We start from the raw sequence: 22,032 nt of genomic DNA, 5'->3' as shown, positions 1-22,032 counted from the left end.
GTCATGTGATCGCACAAGAAAAGCTCCCAACAGAGTCTGGGAGAAGTCACAAAAGGCTCAAGACATAAAGGTTGTTCTCTCTCCACTTTTCTTCGCTTGTTTGGAAGGCTCATGACCTAGAGCAGAGGACCACAGCTTGGGAGAGGCACACACAGAGACAGACAGGAATAAGATGACACAAGAGAGCCATGTGCCTGCAGGGTGTTCCTGGAGTAGACCTAGTGGGTAAGGAGGCTGAAATGGTATTTCAGTCAAGTCCCCCATCATCGTTTATGAGTCTGGACTGACCTAATTCTGGAAAAAACAAGCTTTCCCCACTTTGGGTTTATTTTATTCAAACACCTCTAATCACTCACTAAAGAATGACAGGCCTCAAGCTAACACTTTCCCATTCGTGGCTGTCACTGGCTGTGACTGACATCACAGGGACAGCCCAACAGGGTGCATGAGGATGAAGTAGGGATGCTTGGCGTGGCTCTCCCTGGGGACTCTGCTGACCCCCTGTATTCAGCCAACCCATTCAAGGATCAAAAAACTGGCCTCTCCCATTCGTAGCCCTGTCAACAGAATGGCATCACCCAAAGCAGAAACTCACGCTTCCTTGTAGTAAACGGTGAAGCTGATGAGATCCCTGTAGTCAGGGGGCCGGTACCGGTGCCAGGTTATGATGATGCGATTCTTCCACGTGGTGGTGGAGGTGAAATGCAGGACGTCACTTTCACCTGGGGCACAGAGTACATCCGTGAGTGACAGAGATTCACGTGTCTCTGAAAAGCACCTGTCTTGCTCGGCACTGCTTCCCCCTTCCCCAGAGCTGGTTGTGTATGCTAAGCTCCCTTCTGGGCTTCCTAAGTGGCTGTCTCGTTTTCCACTAAGAAATCATACATTTCACTATGCAGAGCTCCAAGGGTTCCATCCGTTGTTTTAGGTCAATCAGTTACGCTGGCTACTTGCCCAGGGACTTGGACATGAACCTGGGTTTCCTAACCTGAAAACAAGGGGCGACTTCAGTGAACGACGTGAACTTATCTTTCTTCTCCATCCCTAAGATCCTGGCTATGAAACGGGGCCTCGTAAGGTGAAGGTGAGCCTTTAGGCTGCCCTGAAACTTCGTAGAGAGACGACGACACTTGTTCTGCAGTTGTGGCTATCTGCCTGTTTCTGTACAACCACCAAAGACAGGTAAGAGACTACAGGTGTGCCACAGAAAGGAAGTTTTCTTGGTCTAAACTTGGTATCACACTGGAAGGACACAAGAACTCCTGTGAGGCCTCCAGCTAGGGCTGACAAACAATGGGCGGCTGGATTAAGCACTGACAAGAAGATCTCACTTGGCCAAGCCTCATGTGCTCTATGGGAAGTAGGCCTGGCTGGCGGGTATGGCGGGGAAGCTGTGCCAAGTCCCTCTCTTATTCCTTGGACCAAATTCAAACTATGGTAAGGACAAGGGGAAGACTGATGCCTGCCTACCCTGAGGAGACCCAGAGCTCTCTGACGAGTTGTCCTTTCGCCCTCTTATGTGCCTGAATCCCACTACACACTCAAGAGGTGAAGCAGAGGGACTGAACACAGTAAAAGAGCTAAGAAGTCTTTAGGACAAAATGTGCGCAACTGAGATCAGGAAATGTCACAGCTCCTGCTGAAGTGTTACTTAGAGAGGAAACCATGATTTTGCTTTCAAAAGAAAATAAATGGCTACTATATATTATGATCTGACAGGTCAGACTGGCTGACTCTAAGGAGAAAAGCACTCTGAAATACTCTGATCCATCCGATTTTACCATGATCTGAACAGGGAACGAGGCATGGGCTTTGCAGGGACAGAGCGGGCAGGGGGCGGGGGGCGGTGCTGGTTATAAGCCTGCTGGTCAGTCAGCATGCTTCCCTCTAAGATCCCCCAGGGCAACAAGTGTCGCCAGGTAAATCCAGACACCAGCAAAACAAGCCAAAGCCAAACACGCATTGGTTCTCATTTGCCTCCTCGTAAGTGTGTCTGTGTGCACACGCACAAATCACCCTTCATCATACAAATTACTTTTTTTTCTAATACCCTTCCCTTACTGAAAGCCAAAGGTGAAAAGACAATTTACTTTTATAACCCCATCCAGCCAAAGAGAGCCACACCATTCTCAGCAGCCGTATTCTACACAGGGTTAGATGAGAAAGGCACTGCTGTATCTCTGATATGAGATCTTAAAGTTTTATAACCAGTACAAGGCTGTAATTATATTGTTCTCAATTTAAAAAGCAGTAACAACTCAGGGATGCAGGCTCACTCCATCTTTTTCATGTTGGGGTGGGAGAAACAAGGCGGCCGAGTTTAAGGGACAGGAAACCCATGGCCCACAGGGGCTGTGCTTAGGGCAGAGCCCCCTCCACCCCACAGGCCTGTGCTTCCCTTCTGTGGGAGCAGGAGGGTACAGCTCACAGGGCTGGAGCACACTGGCTCTTCCCTGAAAAATAATCAGCATGGTGGCTCACGCCTGTAATCCCAGCACTTTGGGAGGCTGAGGTAGGTGGATCATTTGAGGTCAGGAGTTTGAGACCAGCCTGGCCAACATGATGAAATCCCATCTCTACTAAAAATCCAAAAATTAGCTGGGTGTGGTGGCGGGTGTCTGTAATCTCAGCTACTCGGGAGGCTGAGACATGAGAATCGCTCGAACCGAGGAGGTGGAGGTTACAGTCAGCCAAGATCATGCCACTGCACTCTAGCCTGGGTGACAGAGTGAGACTCCATCTCAAAAAAAAAAAAAAAAAAAAAAGAAAGAGATATAATCTAACTGTGCATCCGTGTATAAAAGGACATTTAACTGTGCATTCTGTAAGCAGCACTTTAAAGTTTGAGAACCTACTTATAAGTGTTTCACACACTCACAGAGATGTACAGAATTTATAAATATGAATACATCACGTATCTGCCCACTACTGATTGTGATGACATATAAGTAGGAGCAAAGTGCTAGTTAAGATGGTCTAGTGGTCCCCCATGTGAAACGAGGAGGGGCCGCAGAGGAAAGCTGCCATCACACATGGGAGGAGGGTCTGCTGTTATCATGATGGTTGGGCCCACGGTGTTTTGGATGCTGTCACTCACAGGAGGCTCTCTCCCCGTTGTTCCTGGTGTTTATGTCCCCTTTGCTTTGGCGCCCTTTAGTCCCCGTCACTTCCTCCATGCGGTAAATTTCGGAAACACATAATTTGGGATTGAAAGCAAAGTACATTTTCCCTGCTTTGATGGTCAGGTTGCGGTGGTCCCAGTCCCACAGTTGCTGCAAGTTCTGGTTGTCGAGGACATAGAAGGAGTAATTCCTAGAAGCACAGAAATTGATGTTAGCGCACCTGCCCTTGGCCACAGTTCCCTCTAGCCTGCTGGCCACGTAACACAGGTCCTCTTTGCCACCTGCTCCACAATACACTTCCTTTGCCAATAAGAGATTTAGTTATTAACACTATAGGAGAACAGATAGTTGCTGTTAACAATAGCAACAACATGATTCAAGGATAACATATCAAAATCGGTAAGATGCTAATTAATTTTATGACCTCTATTACCATCAAATAATGCTTCTTGTACCAGAGGATGTTACTAGAATCATTCCCAAGAAATGCCTTTGGTTATTTTTCTCAGCCAAGTAATGTACAACGTGCTTGAAAGCAGTCTATGAGAGAACAGACATGCTCTGCTACCCAATCGGAACAGCGTACACTTTGCTCTAAAGTCTCCCATTATCCATGGAAGTAAATCCTGCCCATGCCCAATCAGCAGCATGATGGGATAGGAGACAGCTTGAGACAGGAAGACAAGCTTGTGGGGGGTCAACCCTGGGCCTTCTCCCTCCCCCATTCATCTTTCATTCGGAGAAGCCCCAGCTCCAGTCCCCGGAGATGTGGGGCAGGAGGAAGAGCCGCTAACAGGCAGTGCCCTCCGGCCTCTCATCCAGGCAGGAGGACTCGGAGTCCAACACAGTGGTTTCTCCAAGTTCAGCGCGCACAAAGCTTGTTTGCAAAGTGCTGGCCCCCATCCCCAGAGCTTCTGATTCAGCTGGGGTGGGCAAAGAATCTGCATTTATCACAAGTGCCAGGTGGTGCTGACCCCTGCTGTGGTCCCTGGACCACACGTGGAGAACCAGCAATCTAGGAGAGGCTGAGTTCCAGTGAGGTGGTGGAGGACCAAAGCCCACCAAACCAGACGTGGCTTCTGCCCCACAGGGTGTGCACACGAGTAGCGGATCCAACCAGCACAGGAAGCCGTTCTATCTGGCTACCCAGACGGCACGACAAGTCCATCCCTGGAGAGGCAAGAAAGCAGACAGCTGCGGCTTGGGTCTAGAGAAAGATGCCTGCAGTGGGCCTTTCTCTCTGGCCTCCCCAGGAAGGCAGCAGACAATGCCAGGGCTGATAATCTGAGTCCTCTGTGCTGATGGGCCCGATCCCCACGGACCGTGAATCCTTCCTCTCCTCCTCCTGCTCTGCTTCTTACTAAGTTTAGGAATCAGTGCAGTACTTTGAGTGATTTCTAAGATCGACTCACAGATCTAATGTATAAACACACAAAGGAGAAAAGACCCCGCCCCTCCCTGCAGAGCCAGCACAGCCAGGACAGAACAGAACCCCCAAGCCTTCCTCTGCCCTGGAGGCTATGCCCACTGGGGATCTCTCTGCATCTGCTGAGGGTCTTCACTTACACCCAAACCAGGACCTCTAACCAGCTGGTCAACCCTCAGCCTGATTCTCATTTGCAGTAAAGCACAAGTTATGGTTACAATGCTGCCAAGCAGCGCTGCGACATTTTCCTGAACATTCACAAAGGGAGGTCAGACCAGGAGGGAGTTCAGAGACTGGGACCCAGGACCAGAGATGCCATTAATGAGCTGCACAGCCACGTGCAGGTCGCTTAGTGCTATTTGTAGCCCTGTTTACTCACTCGTAGGACAAGGGGAATACACAGGTGACATCTAAGCTCCCTGTCTACTTTAAGAATGCCCAGAAGGAGTCACAGAGCCACCACGGAATCCACCCCACAAGCCTGAAGCCCAACCCTTTCCTGAGCACTGGGCTCTCTGTCCACACAAGTGCTGGGGGTGGAGGTGGGAGTCCTGCCAGCACAGGGGTGCAGTGAACACACAAGTGAGTCGAAAGACAGAGCCTCTGAAGCTAAGTCAGGCTCCTCACAAGCCCATATTTAGGCCTCTGGACACATTAGTGGCCCCCAAACCGGTAGCAAAAACTTGCAAGTCAACAATTCTTTCCTTTCAGTAAGGGCTCACTCCTGAACACATAGCTATCCTGGAAAAGCAGCATAAGACATTGTCCAAATGATCCCAGATCTGGTCAATGCAACACAAGGCGTGTTTCCTGGGGAGCAGTGCTAGGATATGGCCCAGTTGGCGCTACTGTTGCTGGGGGTAGGCCCCATCCACACCTGCTGTTTCTCACTACCAGGCTGCAGGTGACACTGCTAGAGGTCAGAAGGGCTCCATGCAGTCATACGACGGAAGGAGGGATGGAGTGGAAATGGATATATCCTATCATAAGCCCATTCTTGCTCATGGAGTTTCTCTGGCTCCAAAGGAGACTCTGCAGTGATGCACCCCCAAATGTCGGGCTGCTTCCAGGTACCTGAGTTAGTGTTACAGGACAAAATCTCCCTGTTGGTGAAGAAACCTCGGGGCTGCCGGTAAGGACCAATTAATCAGGCCAAACGTCCATCTACACGCAGAACCAGGCCTCTTTTAGTAAACTAATTTCACTAGCAGGGAACAGAACCACACCAAAAATACCTTCTGAACAAAACATTCTTCTCCCCCAAAGGAGGAAGCATGAATTATAAATCAGGAATTTGACAAATGAATGGCAGGCACACTGAAATTCTGTGTATTTGATTAATCACTTTGAAAAGCAAGATTATCTTTTTACAGTAAACACAAACATTTTTTACAATCATTGAAGAGACTGGGAGCCAGGATACTAATATCAATGAAACCCAGGCATTACGGAGCCTGTGGAAGCTAAAGAAAAATAAAAATAAAACCCTTGTCAAAATAATAATCAAGCCATTCATGAGCTGCCTGTCAATACCATGCTTGTTTTTGCAGCCACAGCTTGGGGCAAGGCTCCCCGCAAAATTCCTGCCATGATTAGGTGAGAATTAAGAGAAGGTAAAAGGCAGAGACCTGTCTACACATCTTTAAAATGTGCATACACTAAAGTTATCATTGTTTCCTAAAGAAAAAGACTACTTAAGTCAATTACTCAGTAAATGTGATTTCCTAATTGTTTCTAAGCTTACTGCCTTTACATTCAAAGAATGCTTTTAAAAATTAGGTTGTTTTGTTTTTTCTTGAGACAAGGTCTCACTCTGGAATCCAGGCTGGAGTGCAGTGGCACAGTGACAGATCACTGCAGCCTCAACCTCCCAGGCTCAAGCTATCCTCCTACCTCAGCCTCCCAAGTAGCTGGGACCACAGGTATGCCCCATCATGCCTGGTTTTCTTTCTTTCTTTCTTTTTTTTTTTTTTTTAAGAGCTGGTATCTCACCTATGTTGCCCTGGCTGGTCTCAAACTCCTGGGCTCAACCAATCCCTTGCCACGGTCTTCCAAAGTGCTGGGATTACAGGTGTGAGCCACCGCACGTGACCAGTTACTTATTTTTCTTTAGCTTCCATATGCTCTATGATATCCAGATTTTATTGATATTGGTATCCTGGTTCTCAGCCTTCTCTATGTTGTAAAAAATGTTTGTTTCTACACTTGGGTAGGCCCTATCTCCCAATCTGTAGACCACACAGGATGGGAACAGTTGGTTATCTTCCTGAGGACATCTCTATGTTATCTCTATCGATCTTTGAGTGGTGAAAACAGCCCCTGGTACAGGGTTCAGAGCACTCCATCTGGGAATCCCAAGGTCAGGCCTGAGCCTCATCTCCAGCATTTACTGAGGAACAACTCTGGGCAAAAGATTTATTCAGCTCTCCCAGGCTGGAGTCTCTCAGCTGCAAACTGGGGGTGTCTTCCTTGCTTTTCTGGCCCTGAGGCCAGTTGGAAGAATTGGATGGGCTAAACATAAAAGGATATCGTGAGCTTTTAATCACCCCACAAAAGTGCAGGGTGACCTGTGCTACTCTCTGAAGTGTGAAAGTCCCCTGGAACAAAGTCTCAGAACAGGAAGGTCCTGTGCCCTGATAAATGGAGCTGAACCCAAGCTCTCCAGCCTACAGAGGTAGGAAGGGACAGTCTCCCCATTTTCAGTGCTTGCTGACATATTGAAAACAATTCTGCAATTATACAACCAATCATTCCAGTTCCTTTCTTAGAGGAGAAAACTGCCTCTTCACGGCTGTCTCTAGGGGGCATCAGAACCCAGGACACAGGCTGTCATCAGCAACAGAGCCATCTGCAACTGATAAGAGTATTCGGCTTTTTTTTTTTTTTTTTTTTTGCCTTTCTGCAGATGCTCCCACGAATCCGTCTGCAAACGGGCTGGTTTATATCATGTCCACTCTCCCCCAAATCCAATATTTACACCAACCTTAGGGGTTCAGCAAGGGTGGATATGTCTATCTAGGTCGAACCAGGCACCATACAGATATTCAGAAAATGTTTCCTCTTTGTTTTGTTAGGTGTTTCTTAAAAATAGCTTTACTTTTGAAGTATAATCTGCCTATCAAGTATTCACCCATCAGGCCGGGCACGGTGGTTCACACTTGTAATCCCAGCACTTTGGGAGGCTGAGGCGGGCAGATCAAGAGGTCAGAAGATTGAGACCATCCTGGCTAACACAGTGAAACCCTGTCTCTACAAAAAATTAGCCAGGCGTGGTGGCGGGCACCTGTAATCCCAGCTACTCAGGAGGCTGAGGCAGGAGAATGGTGTGAACCCGGGAGGCGGAGCTTGCAGTGAGCCGAGATCGCGCCACTGCACTCCAGCCTGGGTGACAGAGCGAGACTACATCTCAAAAAAAAAAAAAAAAAAAAAATTCACCCATCATTCCATGAGCTTCCGTAAATTTACACAACTGTCCAACCATCACCACTACTCAGTTTCAGAACATTTCCATCATCCAAGAGTTCCTTCATTCCCACTGGTGGTCAATCTCCACCTCTTCCCTGAAGCCATCCCTGGTCTGCTTTGTCTCTATAGTTTTGCCTTTTCTGCACATTACATACGAATGAGTCATACAATATGTAGCCTTTTGTGTCTGGATTTTTTCTTTTCACTTAGCCTAACGTTTTAGAGGTTCACCCATGTTGTAACACGTGTCATACTTCACGTCTTTTTACTGTTGAGTAGTCAGTTGTCCTTTGTGCCACATTCCATTTATCCATTTATCTTTCTATCCACTCATCTGTTGATGGACATCCGAATGGTTTCCAGTGGGTTTTTCTTTTGGCCTGGGGGTCGGGGGAGTCCCGGGAGGCTATTGTGAGTAATACTGCTACCAACATTCATACGCAAGTCTTGTGTGGGCCTGTTTTCATTTCTCTTGGGTGGATCCTGGAATTGCTGGCTCACAGGGTTGAGTGTATATTTTCCAAAAGTCCCAGGGAAATGTGAAAAAGCGGCCATGTTTCAGCCTAACCTTAGAGCTCCAAGAAGGTATTACAAAGCACTGTGTGTTGCAAAGTCAAGTGGTAGGAACAAAAGCATAGAAATGCCTATCCGCCAATTTCAATTCTAACTCACCACCCTCCATCTACTTTTTCCTTCTTCTTTTCAAGGCAACAATCCTTGGTAGCACCAAAGAATGTGAAATTTTAACTCCTTAGTTATCTGATGCCATCAGGAAACAAGATTGTCCAAACAAGGGGATTTTCCAGATAGTGAAAATATTCTCTTACTCAAGAGCTTAAAAATTAGCTATTTTATAAAAATCGTGTACACGTGGATTACAAAACCTGTTTCCTTTGTAAACAGCAGAGCGGCCTTGATTTTCTTAATGTCTAAGGTCATTACTCTAGAAATACACCCTAGTGGTGTCCTTGAGGAAACCGTGGCTATGGCTTTTGTAACTGGGTTACAAAATCAGCTCACACTGAGTGCGATATAAAAGTCAACAGGCTCTGAGTGAGGAATAAGAGCTCTACTCTAGGTAAAATGCTTGAATTTTCTGTTCTGGATGGCTCAGGAGACTTTTTGAGAAGGATCTCAGTGACATTTTGGAAAGCCAAGGTTGTCAGAGTTGAAGGATCTCTGTACCTTGAATTGTTCTGTTCTCCATCAAAAACAAAAGGCTACAGAACAGAACTTTCATCCTATTGAACCAAATGGAAACATTTATGTTATCACTGGCTATAAAAGAAGTTCAAGAAGGCTGGGCGTGGTGGCTGAAGCCTGTAATCCCAGCACACTGGGAGGCTGAGGCGGGTGGATCACAAGGTCAGGAGTTCGAGACCAGCCTGACCAACATGGTGAAAGCCCATCTCTACTAAAAGTACAAAAATAAGCTGGGCGTGGTGGTGCGTGCCAGTAATCCCAGTTATTCAGGAGGCTGAAGCAGGAGAATTGCTTGAACCCAGGAGGCAGAGGTTGCAGTGAGCCGAGACAGTGCCACTACACTCCAGCCTGGGCAACACAGCAAGATTCCATCTCAAAAAAAAAAAAAAAAAAAAGTTCAAGAAAATAGTGTGACATGTGTAACAACATGGATGAACCTCTAAAACATTAGGCAGCAGTGTGAGGGGAAAATATTTAGGAAAAAAAACCGTCAAAGTGCTTTGTGATATGCACATGGGAAGAAATGAAGGGATAAAGCAGTGGTTTCCAATCTTTGCTGCTTGCTGAAGTGCCTAGGGATCTTTAGACAAGCACTGATTCCTGGATCCTAACCCCAAACGCTCCTATTGAATTCGGGTGGGGGTGCAACTTGGACATCAGGATTTCTCAACTCCACCCCTGCCCCCACCCCCAGTGATTCCATAATGTGTAGCAAAGTTTGAGAAACACTGGGATAAAAGCTATCTTGACTTAAACCAAAAGCATACCGAAATAAAAATTTCAGACAGCTCTGCTAACACCACTCTATTCAAAAGCCTTGAATATGTTCCATGGTCTACCTAAATTATAACCCTTCATACCTGGGTGCAAAACATCTTACGTAACTCTAGTGCCACCCACCTCTCCAGTGTTAGTTACCCAACAGGCCCCAGGATGCCCCAACTCGTTGCCTTTGCTCCTGCCACCCTACCTTGAATTAGCCTTTCTTCACTTCAATCCTCTGCTTTCCCCAAGTTGTTCCCGAAAGCCTTCAAGGCCCATCTCAAATGCCACCTCTTGTCAGAAGCCTGTCTGATCTTCTCAGGTATCTGGCTCTTCTCCACGCCTAGGGCACATTTCTTTCTTTCCCTTGTATCACTGTGCGAGTTCTGCTTTGCACTGCTGATGTTTATCTGACTATCGTATCCTGCCCTTCTCTTTCTTGCTCTGACTCTTCCCTTCTTGCAGAAGAAGTGAGGGCAGCTAGTGAAGGGGCCAGACCTAACTCTGTCCCTGAGTCTAAGGAGAAATGAACAGCTGAGGTGTTACTAGCGGTCAACACCTGAATCAAACAGAGCTCTTGGGGAGTTCATCATCGTGAGGATGGGCTATACCTTCGTGGTCATGGGCCAGGAAGATGGGGTGAGAGAAAACTTCCCATTGAGAGGTGAAAGATTCTTAAGAGCCTGAGCTCAAGAGACAGCCTCTTAGAAAGCAGCACGCAGGAATGAAAGGCTGGAGCCAGCATCCTTGGAGCTGCAGGGCTGCTGGGGAGCAGCAGCAGCAGGGAAAACCCAAGGCCCACTTGCCCTCCCCTGCATCTAAAATGGTAAGAGCAGGCCAGGGGCCCAGGCTTACCCGGAAAGCCTCCCAAACACCTGAGCACGCATCCTTAAAAAGATTTTGCTGATGCTTCAGGTTTTATGCAAGTTTCAGATAATGAGAAAGACATCATAAATATTCTTGCAAATAAAAATCAGGCTTTAATTTCTAACTACATTTAAGTGCACAATACTTAGTTAACACTCCATGAAAAGGTAATCACATAATAATTCCTAGTAGAAATTAATTAAACTGTCCTCTCAGCGTTCACCTCTATGTCTATCATTTGCTTAGTCTAGAAAAAAAAAAGTATATCATTAAGCAACAGGAAAATTTGACAGCTACTAATCTGCTAAAGAAGAAGAGCTCGCAGACACCCAAGATTCCAGAAACACAAATCTACTTAGAAAAAAAAAAAAAAGCGGGAAAAAAATTCATTTTAAAATTTAATACAACAAATAATAATCATCACCTTAAATTGGTAGGGCCTCAGCTTGCCAGGTAAGTGACTGAGGAGTCTGGGGCTGGGCGCAGTGGCAGCCTCCTTCAATTTGCAATGAGAGTTTTTTAAGGATTGGCGTTCCCAGTGGGGAGGACACTGTGCTTTTCAAGGATGGAATGAAGAGCTGCCCGCTCTCGTTAGCTCTATCAGATGATGGAATTTTAAGAATTTAAGACTGACCAAGAGTTAGTCTGAGAAAAACAGGGAGGCTGTAAAGAAACCCTTACGCAGTAACTTTATCCAGTTGGGGCAGATAAATCAGCAAAGACAACCTTTCCCATGACCTTCTCGCCTCTTTTTTTCCTAAATTATTTTCCCAAATTCTCTTTAGAAGGAATTCACTCCTTAATTGATAACTCCTTTTATTTTGAAGCATTCGCTTAAAGCCTGGCAAGAGTTGTATTTAAAAGGGAGAGTTTTAAAGAGGAAAGTACATATGCAAAGGTACACACAGGCTGACGGCTGGAAAGCAATTGTGCATGCAATAAGCACCGGCTTTTATCCTCCAGTGAAAAGCCCATGGTTATTTTAAAACCCCTATCACAAAGCAGGCCTGTGCCAAGGCAATAATTCTATCAATAGTGCAAATCCTGTAAACTAATCAATAGAAACAATCTCGTGAATCCGGATTTCTTTATAACAAAACAAACCGCCCATGCTCCTCCAGTGCTCTCACTTCCAGTATCTTCAAAGATGGAGTAGTTGTGCGTAATAGAGTCCAGCATCCTGAGGCAGATGAGGGTCGCGCGAACAATGATTTCACAGGGAGGTGAGCACTCCAGACCAACTGCTGTCACTCTTGGCAGAAAAGCCCCAAGTGCATCCCCGTCTGCCATCTCACTGGTCACAGTCAGACACGCAACCCTTGACTGATGAGGCAAAATCCAGTAAGGGTGAAAACATCTCTGTTTTCCAAAACAGCAACCTCCTAAGACTGGAGAATCATGACTCTACCCAAGACCTACTCGAGCGGCACAGGCAATACTGCAGCTTCTTCCTTTCTTCTATTTAACAAGGCAGGGAGGGCTCTTACCTCAGCAACACAGTTTTATACGCGTGCTGCTTATTTTGTAACAGGAGAACGTCAGCTCATGAAATTTGGGGCACTTACCCTTCTAGCTGCTCCTCTCCTAAGATGAGGCGAAGGTTTTTTAGGAAGGACAAGGAGACCAAGGCGTGAGAATGGCGGATCTTCACGTAGCCCGTCACCACCTCGATGAGCCCCATGAAGTTCTCCAGTTCTGAAGCAATGTTATCTACATTGAAAGGGGATCGTGTCACTGTGTGCTCACTTGGTGTAAGGGTGACATACTTGGATTCTTACAAACACAAGTGAGAACAATTCGATGGCAGGTGCCCCGAGATGCTCATGCTCCCAGCACAGGACTGGCCATTCCCTGGCTTGACTCTCAACAACGACTCCTGGAACGAGGCCTCCCAGGCAGGGGAAGGCAAGTTTCTAGGCGGCTGGGGGGTACTGCAGCTCCCAAGATGATTAACAAAATATAAAATCATAAATACCAGACTGCCAATTAGCTAAGGCTGACAAATGTAGGGAACGTCTTTTAATATGCTCTGTCAACAGACAGTATGGCCTCCACAGTACAAGGGCATGACTAAATCAACACTCCGTCTCATTAGGAACTGCCTTTGCTGCTTTTCTAATTCCTAAGATACAGGGATCTATATTTAAAGGTTCCATTTATACTAAGACTAGAAGAAAATATACCAAAATGTTAACAATGGCTATCTATGAGGGATTTTTAAAAATTCATTTCTGCATTGCTAAGTTTCCTATAATATTTATGTATTGCTTTTATAACTAGAAAATAGTTGGAAAAATAGTTGCTAATAAAGACGTACAAACATAATATGCAAACAACAGGTTTCATCTTGTTTAGTCTACCTTTTTCTCATAGTAAATAAAAACCAATTTTCAGTTCAATTAATGCTAAAATTATAATAAAGACTATAATGAATTGGGTGTGGTTCAATTAATGGGATTTTACTGTGTATAATTTATGAAGATATATTTAATAAAAGGCTCTATTTTGCTTTGAGTTGACACAATAAATAATAAGGGTACTAAAGGATAAAGCCTTACATCTAATTTAATTTAATAGCTTTCCAAGAAAAGTTAAAGGGAAATTCAAGTTGGAAAGATGAGAGGTTGCGTGCAGTTCATGTTTTAAGGAAGAGATCCTGAATTTTAAACGTGGGACAGGAAGCATGCCTTAGTCAAGATCAGGAAATTTCCCCTCTAATGAGATGTCCCGTCATCCTAAATCCAATCTATTTCCTGCAATGGATATAAACCGGAAGACATATTTCATCATCATGCATAAATATGTACCAATTCCTTCATAAATGATACTTCTCCATGGGTTTAATTCACAAATTCAAATTTTATCTTCAGGACAGGAAGATAAAAAAGTTTAGGCACTCAAAAGGTATGTTCTAGGGATAAGCAAATTAAAAGTAGATGAGGAAATGCAGACACAGCCAAAAGAATTAAACTTCAGAAGTACCATAAAGTACGGACGCCCTAGTTGTGGGGAACAGAGTTATCTCCATCACGGAGGGCTGGGAGTGGGTGTATTGTGGACAGCAACAACAGATATCAACAAATTCAGAAGAACTCAGCAAAAACTTGTTTCTGTCCTTTCTAAACCTGAAGAATAGAGTTTACTCACTTAACAAATATTAAGGAAAAGCACATTCTCAAAATACATTATTTTTCCTCTCAAACTGTACAAAAAAAAAAATTATTCATAAAAGGATTTCCCCCCAAAATTCCTTTCAACTTCAAAGCCTTTTTTATGATATTTATTCTAGCTTATAAAACTATCAGTACTTTGACCAAGTGGTCCCAGTGGCAGAGAATTTAAGGCACCATTACTAGAAGCCCTTGGCAATGAAAAATCAGAAGTGAAAAGATTTTTAAAATTATCCAGGCATGGCAGTGTGTGCCTGTAGTCCCAGCAACGTGGGAGGCTGAGCAGAAGGATTGTCTGAGACCAGGAGTTCCAGATGACAGTGAGCTATGATTGTGCCACTGCACTCCAGCCTGGGTGATACAGTGAGATCCTGTCTCAAAACAAAACCAAAAAACAAACACACAAAAAACCAAAGAAGTGAAGAGATCATAGGCTAAATCAGTGGGAAATCCTTTGCACAAATCCAAGTTAGAAGCAACTTACCAGGAATGCCATCTACTGCAAATAAAGGTCATTGTACAGGGGGTGAGACTGAAACTTTATGTACACAATGATACACATTTGTATCCTTTCGTCTCTCACAAGTAAATTTGGAAATCTAGCATTCTTTTGGACTTCATAAAATTTTAACGTGATATCACTAAACTTCCCTTTGTTCAGTCTTCTCAGTACATTCAAGTAACCAAAACTCTTCAGACTTGAAAGATGTGTCGATTTGGCTACAGCTGGAGTCTGCTGAGTCACACGTCTGATCCAATGGTCTCTTCTGGGGTTTGTATGTGTCAGGGCTTGCCTCTCCTATGCAAGATGTGACTAACAAAAAGATGAGTGATGACCCTCTTTACAGGAATAAATGATGTGCCAATGGCTAAAAAACAGATTGCCTTTCAATCTGTTTTTTTAATCTTTCAGGGAAACTCAAAGAAGAGACGTCACGCATGAGGCTTACACACCATGTTGTTTATCTAAGCCCATATTTTAGTGGTGACTCAGGGACGCGAGCATGAAAAGCATCAACAAAAGAAAACCATGAGATCTAGCCATTGTTCCAGTGGGATGGAATACTTACTCCCCCGGCGGATGTTGATGAGCAAATTGCCCTTGAAGATGGTGCATCCTTGGAGCATCTGAGCAGAAGTAACAGAATCAATGGTCTTTGTTTTCTTTTCTTCCTCACAGACCTTGGGGCAAGGACCTTCACAAGGGATGCAGTACATGCTGTTGAAGGAAAAAAAAAAAAAATCAAAAACACAGATAATTGAGTCTGTCTTCTTGCATTAAAAAAAATAAGGACACGCTTTTTATTGTTATTACAACATGCATTAGAAAAAGCAACTGTTTTGAAGTGTTCGTGTGGTCACATGGTATCTCATCCCCAAGCCCACCCAAGATAAGCCACTCACATTGCAACCAAAAGGAGAAAGAGCCTACAAAGGAAGAGCGTGTTGCTTGCTTCCAGACAAAATACATGATGCATCCTCAAGGCATTTGTGTATCATAGGCTGTTGACTGGTGAGCCAGCTGGTTCCATGTGGGAGAGATAGTGTTGCAGAAAGGAAGCTCTGGGGGTTCTGGAGGAAAACAGAGCTGCTTTCTGATATTGTGACCCTGGCCTGTGTACCTGTAGGAGTAGCTAGGAGAGAAGACAGGGACAGCAAAGGGACTGTAGTGTCTCTGCCTAACAGTAGTCTAGCTCCTGCAGTCAGTGTTTTGGCAAAGCCCAGTGAGGGATGCCAAAAGGCATGTGGTATAGCACAGATCCATTATTTTCTTGCTAAAGCACAACTGAAACTATTTCTTGACAGTGTTTTGCAGAAACTTGTAAATTGATCCAAATGTTGTTTTCGCTGCATACACAATAAAAGCAAGGGGTTTCCATTACTTTGTAATGAGCTCTTGTTTCAAATACTATCCTGAACATGCCACAAACCACCAAGAGTCAGGGACAGGTAAGACTGGCACTTTTCCTGCTTACCTACCATTATTTAGGAAATAGCAGACAAAATGCTAACCCAGCAGCTGAACCTTTGGGATCTATAGTTATATATAGAACAAGGGTCAGAAAGTTGGATTGATTTCCAAAGTAGACAAATGATATGACCTTATGCGATGTGTGTGTAATAGGATGGTAAGTTGGGGAGCCATTATATGTACATTATTGTTCTTAAATCATCTCTCAAATTTCATGAAGTAAAAACATTCAAGAGAAACAGTGTAAGTTATAGCTCTTTTTATTAATGTCTCTTCCCCCTACCCATGAAGGTTATTTTGTATCTAAGACAAAGATGCAGGGTTCTGTTTTGTTTAAAAGCTAACAGGTAAACAAAACTTCTCTGGTATTTTCCTATTGTGTGTTTGGGAGAATGGGGGTCATGGCTTCCGCAAGGGTCCTGCAGGAACTGGACCCACCCACAGATGGGGAGAGTCCTTCCTCTACCATTGCACTCAACATTCTCATTTCTAGCTTGGGTAGAGGCTTCCTTCAGCCCTTTTTTACTTGGCCTTCTGTTGTTTCTAATTTATCTACATACCCTATAAACTCTCCATTTAAAAAAAACATTTTATTTTAAAGTAATTATAGAGTCACAAAAAGCTGCAAAGACTTACAACAAAGTTACAGAGAGATCCCGCATAGCCTTCACCCAACTTCCTCCAATGGTTACTACATCTTACATGATGTTAAGTATCAAACCTGAAAATGAACTGTGTGTGTGTGTGTGTGTGTGTGTGGTGCTGTCACTGATCACTTGTGCAGATTTGTGTAATCACAACTACAATCAAGATACAGAACTGTTCCATCACCACAAAGCTCTCCCTGATGCTACCTGTTCATACTTACTGCCCTGCCCAACCCAGTCCTCAATGTCCCTAACACCTGGCAACCACTAATCTGTTTTCCATGTCTACAATCTGTCTTTTTTCTTTTTTCTTTTTTTTTTTTTTTGAGACAGGGTCTCACTCTGTCGCCCAGGCTAGAGTGCAGTGGCTTGATCTCAGCTCACTGCAACCTCCACCTCCTGGGTTCAAGTGATTCTCCTGCCTCAGCCTCTGGAGTAGCTGAACTACAGGTTCGCACCACCATGCCTGGCTAATTTTTGTATTTTTTTTTTGAGACAAGAATCTCGCTCTGTCACTCAGGGTGGAGTGCAGTGGCGCAATCTTGGTTCACTGCAACCTTTGCCCTTCTGGGTCCAAGTGATTCTCCTGCCTCAGCCTCCTCAGTAGCTGGAATTACAGGCACCCATCACCACGCCCGGCTAATTTTTGTATTTTTAGTAGAGATGGGGTTTCACCATGTTGGCCTCCTGACCTCAAGCAATCTGCCCACCTCAGCCTCCCAAGGTGCTGAGATATGTATGAGCCACTGTGTCTGGTCAAACTTTGTAATTTTAGTAGAGACACGGTTTCACCATGTTGGCCAGGCTGGTCTCGAACTCCTGACCTCAGGTGATCCACCCACCTCAGCCTCCCAAAGTGCTGGGATCACGGGCATGAGCCACTGCGCCCGGCTATAATCTGTCATTCTGAGGATGTTGCATAAATGGAATGATACAGTATGTGATCTTTTGAGGTTGGCTTTTTCACAGAGCATAATGTCCTTGAGATCCATCCAAGTAGTGTACTTCAGTGGTTTGTTCCTTTTTATTGATGAGTAATAATATTCCATGGTGTGGATGTCCCACAGTTTAACTAATTACCTATCATAGGACATCTGACTAATTTCTAGTTTGGGGTTATTATAAATAAAGCTGCTATGGACGATGGTGTACATGTTTTTGTGTTGACATAAATTTCATTTCTCTGGGATAAATATCCAGGGTTACAACTGCTGGGTTGTAACATAAGGGTATGTTAGTTTCTCTCCATCTTTCACTCAAATAGAAAAATCTGAAGCTGGGTACAGTGGCTCACATCTGTAATCCCAGCACTTTGGGAGGCTGAGGCAGGAGGATCACTTGAGCCCAGGAGTTTGAGGCTGCAGTGAGCTATGATTGTGCCACTGCACTCCAGCCTGGGTGACAGCCAGAGTCTATCAAAGAGAAATGAAAAGAAAAAAAAAATGGAACCAGTCATCTTTGGTACAAAGTCTAGGAGTCATCAAGCACTTAAAACATGTTTTTCTAAGGAAGTGTTTTGATAACACGTTTATAGATTAAGCTTCCTCAAATCCATTATGGTATAGAGAAGGTATAAACAAGAGGAAAAAAAATATTTCAAAGTAATTGTTAAATAAGCCTCAAAGGCTGAGAGAAGGGAATTTATTATTCTTTATGGTGTTTTATTTTTAAGCAAAAAGGTAGATGTATAGTTTTTAATGGACTGTAAGAATGAATCGGGGAAATAATGGCTCAATTCTCTGAAGAGTGCACTAGAGCGGAAGAAACAACACTGTCAAAGGGACAGCATTCCCACTTTGCCACAACTCTGGTGGCTGCAGAATGACTGAAGGCCTCCAAATGTCATTAGGAAAATGTATTCACAAAACAAAGATGATAGCACACTGAGGTCATGGACAAGCCACCACTCCCCTAACCCCATCCCACGGAGGAAGGTGACGTGCGACTAGTGTCTGAGCCTCAACCTGGTTCCAGGCACTGCCCCTGGGCCTGAGGTGTGCACCAGTAAAAGTCCTTTTACACTCAAAGGCTGCCAACAAAATGTGAGTGCAATGTGGTGGACTGATTTTGGATGTAATATGTATCCTTTACAGCTCACTGAAGTCCTTGGCCTATTTATCATTTTAAAGTATTCAGAGTAATTTTCTTCTTCTTGTTACTATCCCAATGGTTATACAAATTATAAGAGGCAGAAAGCTGCTCTACATCTAATACTATAAAAGAATGTATTATCTTTGATTTGAAGGTAAGCCTACAGTAGAAGCTGCGTCTCCAAATAATACACTAGAAAAAGAACCCCCTTTATAAACACTTGCTCGATGTACTTCATAAATTGCAGCAAAAATTATATTTAAAATTAACACCTACTTTTCTAACATATTTTTATATTTGTAGAAGAGATTTTGACAGACTCAGAAAGACAGGCCTCCTGGTGCTAATCATGAAGGAGGCATTTAGTACAGAACTTTCCTAAAAGTTCTTTTTTTTGGGACACGGTCCCTGTTGCCTGTGCTGGAGTGCAGTGAGGCGATTTTGGCTTATTTCGGCCTTGACCTCAAGGGCTCAGGTGATCCTCCCACTTCCAACTCTCAAGGAGCTGAGACTACAGGTGTGTGCCACCACGCCAAACTAATTTTTGTATCTTTTGTACAGATGGGGTTTGCATGTTGCCCAGGCTGGTCTTGAACCCATGGGCTCCTCAAGGGATCTGCCCACCTTGGCCTCCCAAAGTGTTGGGATTACAGGCGTGAGACCCTAAAAGTTCTTCACTCTGCTCCAGGAAAGAGAACAGCAACCCCAAATCTCCAATCTTCTTTTGCTTTCCAAGTTATAGTTACCACATTTTTAAACAATGCTAACATCTTATTTTCAAAAGCATAAACCAATGACAAATTTATAGAAGTCCAGTTGACGTGTACAAAAGGGCATATGGCATTTGTTATAAGGAACTTCCTTTTTTTTTTTTTTTGGAGACAGAGTCTTGCTCTGTCACCCAGGATGGAATGAAGCGGTGTGATCTTGGCTCACTGCAACCTCTGCCTTCCAGGTTCAAGCAATTCTCTTGCCTCGGCCTCCCGAGTAGCTAGGACTACAGGTGCTAATTTTTGTAATTTTAGTAGAGACAGGGTTTCACCACGTTGGCCAGGTTGGTCTCAAACTCTGACCTCAAGTGATCCATGCACCTCAGCCTCCCAAACTGTTGGGATTACAGGTATGAGCCACGTGCCCGGCCATAAGGGACTTATTTGCTTCCCAAGTGAAGTCTCCAAGTTCAGGAAGGAAAATGAAGGACATGATGAGCACTGAGGGAGGGTCAAGGTAGAGGGGGATGAGAGGAAGGAAGGGTTGATGGAAAAATGTTGCTTATTTTAAGCTACTGCTTACTCTGAGCTGCTGCTAGCTCTTGCACTAAGATGTTTAGGTCTGCTTGCTGGTCTCGAGGATGGTGGTGGGGGCTTGGCATGTCTTTTCTTTTGCACTTCCAAAGCCTCACCTGGCTAGCAGCACCCAGACTAGGAAAATCTAAAACTACAGTCCCCTGTCTCTTAGATGGCAGCTTGGCAAGTACCCAGAGAGACCGTGAACTCTGGGTATTGAAACCAGCAAGCACGTACTTAATTTCAAATGGCCAGGCAGTATGTACTTAAAATACAAAACAAACTGCTGAGGGGGCGGTACGCCATGCCAATTGTTCCTAGAATCTCAGCAAACATTTAAGGTAAGCCAGCCCTCTCAAACTGACCCACCTCAGGGAACTTCCTGAGGGCTGCACCCGGATGAAACAACCGACAGGGTCTACCTTTGTGTGCCAGGGTGGCAGGTGAGGTGGGGCGGGTAGTGGCCACCCGTGTGGCTGCGACTGACCTCTGGCTGCCGTTGCGGATGAAGCCCGAGGGGCACTCCTGCATGCACTCGCCGTCGTGGATCACAAATCCCTCAGAGTCGCTGCTCTCGGCGCTGAGGATGTTGGCGCAGAAGTCACGGTCCACGCAGCGCCAGCCCTCAAACCTGTAGGTGTTGGGCGGGCAGGCAGGCACGCAGACACCGGCGTAGTAGTAGTGGCGGCAAGCTACGCAGGCCGTGTCGTTGTCAGGCGCGCTGCAGCTGCCCAGGCACTCGGGGTGGCAGCACTCGTTGTTCTCGGTGCATGCCCGCTTCCCACACGCGCTCGGGCACACTGTGGAGACAGAGGAGAGACGGAGATGAGACCGGGCAGGGGCGGCACCGCCTTCTCTGGGCCTGGCCAGCATCCTTCTGGGTCATTCACTGCTACCACCAGCACCAGGTCACTCACTGAGGAGACCACGCTAAAACATATTATGAAATCCTCTCCCCCACCACTGTCCTTTCATCCCACTTAGACCTGCAGAGAGTCGATATATTTAAAGTTCAGCCTCTCCTAGGAACTCCTTGTTTGGTCTGGGACAAACCATTGGCTTCTGTGATCTTGATCCTCTCTCTTCCCATCTGTAAAATGAGGGGGATAATACCCACATGTGAAGGCTGCCTCAGGCGTGGGTCAGCCAGTGGAAGCCCTACAGGAACTCCATGGTTTATTAGTAATTTAAAACACATTGTGCTCTGCTCACTTTGCATTTCAAATATGTTCCTTACTGAAAACTCTTGTAAAGCCTGAGTGTGCAGAAATGCTTATTTTGAAAATGATTAAACTACACTATAGTAAAGATGATACCATTCAAAATTGTTGGCTTAGATGATATCAAAGGTTTTACCTCAAATAAGCCAAAGCTGTTAGATGACCAAGAAGTCACCATGTCTGAGGGTCATTCTCAAGTCCAAGAACATGGGTGTGTCACAGGAAAGGGGTCCTGATCCAGACCCCAAGAGAGGGTTCTTAGATCTTATGCAAGAATAATTCAGGGTGAGTCTGTAAACTGAAAGCAAGTTGATTAGGAAAGTAAAGGAACAGAAGAATGGCTACTCCACAGACAGAGCAGCCTGGAAGGCTGCTGGTTGCCCATTTTTATGATATGCTAAACAAGGGGTGGATTATTAACACCTGCCCATTTTAGACCATATAGGGTAACTTCTTGATGTTGCTATGGCATCTAAACACTCATGGCACTGGTGGGAGTGCAGCAGTGAGGACGACCACAGGTCACTCTAGTCACCATCTTGGTTTTGGTGGGTTTGTGCCAGCTTCTTTACTGCAACTGCTAGATCAGCAAGGTCTTTATGACCTGTATTTTGTGCTGACCTTTAACCTCATCCTGTGATTTAGAATGCCTTAACTGTCTGGGAATTCGGCCTCATTTTACCTAGCTCCTATTCGAGATGCAGTTGCTCTGGTTTCAATGTCTCTGACAAGTGGGTGAGTAGTATCTCTGAGCCCACAGAACCATAGGATATTAGAAGCCATCTCCTCTAAGCCTCTTCA

The 22,032-nt window shown here is 45.0% G+C and overlaps 1 protein-coding gene across 4 annotated transcripts in view; it reads right to left on the bottom strand.

The window, feature by feature from the left end:
- IGF1R (insulin like growth factor 1 receptor) overlaps positions 1 to 22,032 on the bottom strand; it is a 319,110-nt gene that overhangs the window by 55,239 nt on the left and 241,839 nt on the right. For all 4 annotated transcript variants that reach the window (XM_030815070.1, XM_030815071.1, XM_030815072.1 and 1 more), the window contains 5 exons: positions 20,499 to 20,811; positions 15,086 to 15,234; positions 12,411 to 12,555; positions 3,098 to 3,312; positions 596 to 722 (listed from right to left, as the gene is read on the bottom strand). In XM_030815070.1, coding sequence (XP_030670930.1) covers positions 596 to 722; positions 3,098 to 3,312; positions 12,411 to 12,555; positions 15,086 to 15,234; positions 20,499 to 20,811 — 949 coding nt within the window. The remainder of the gene's footprint in view (positions 1 to 595; positions 723 to 3,097; positions 3,313 to 12,410; positions 12,556 to 15,085; positions 15,235 to 20,498; positions 20,812 to 22,032) is intronic.

This window comes from Nomascus leucogenys, chromosome 6 (genome assembly GCF_006542625.1).
Source record: "Nomascus leucogenys isolate Asia chromosome 6, Asia_NLE_v1, whole genome shotgun sequence".
Classification (NCBI taxonomy): Eukaryota; Metazoa; Chordata; class Mammalia; order Primates; family Hylobatidae; genus Nomascus; species Nomascus leucogenys.
Note: the sequence above shows the minus strand (reverse complement) of the source record. Positions and strands in the feature narration are given on the sequence as shown.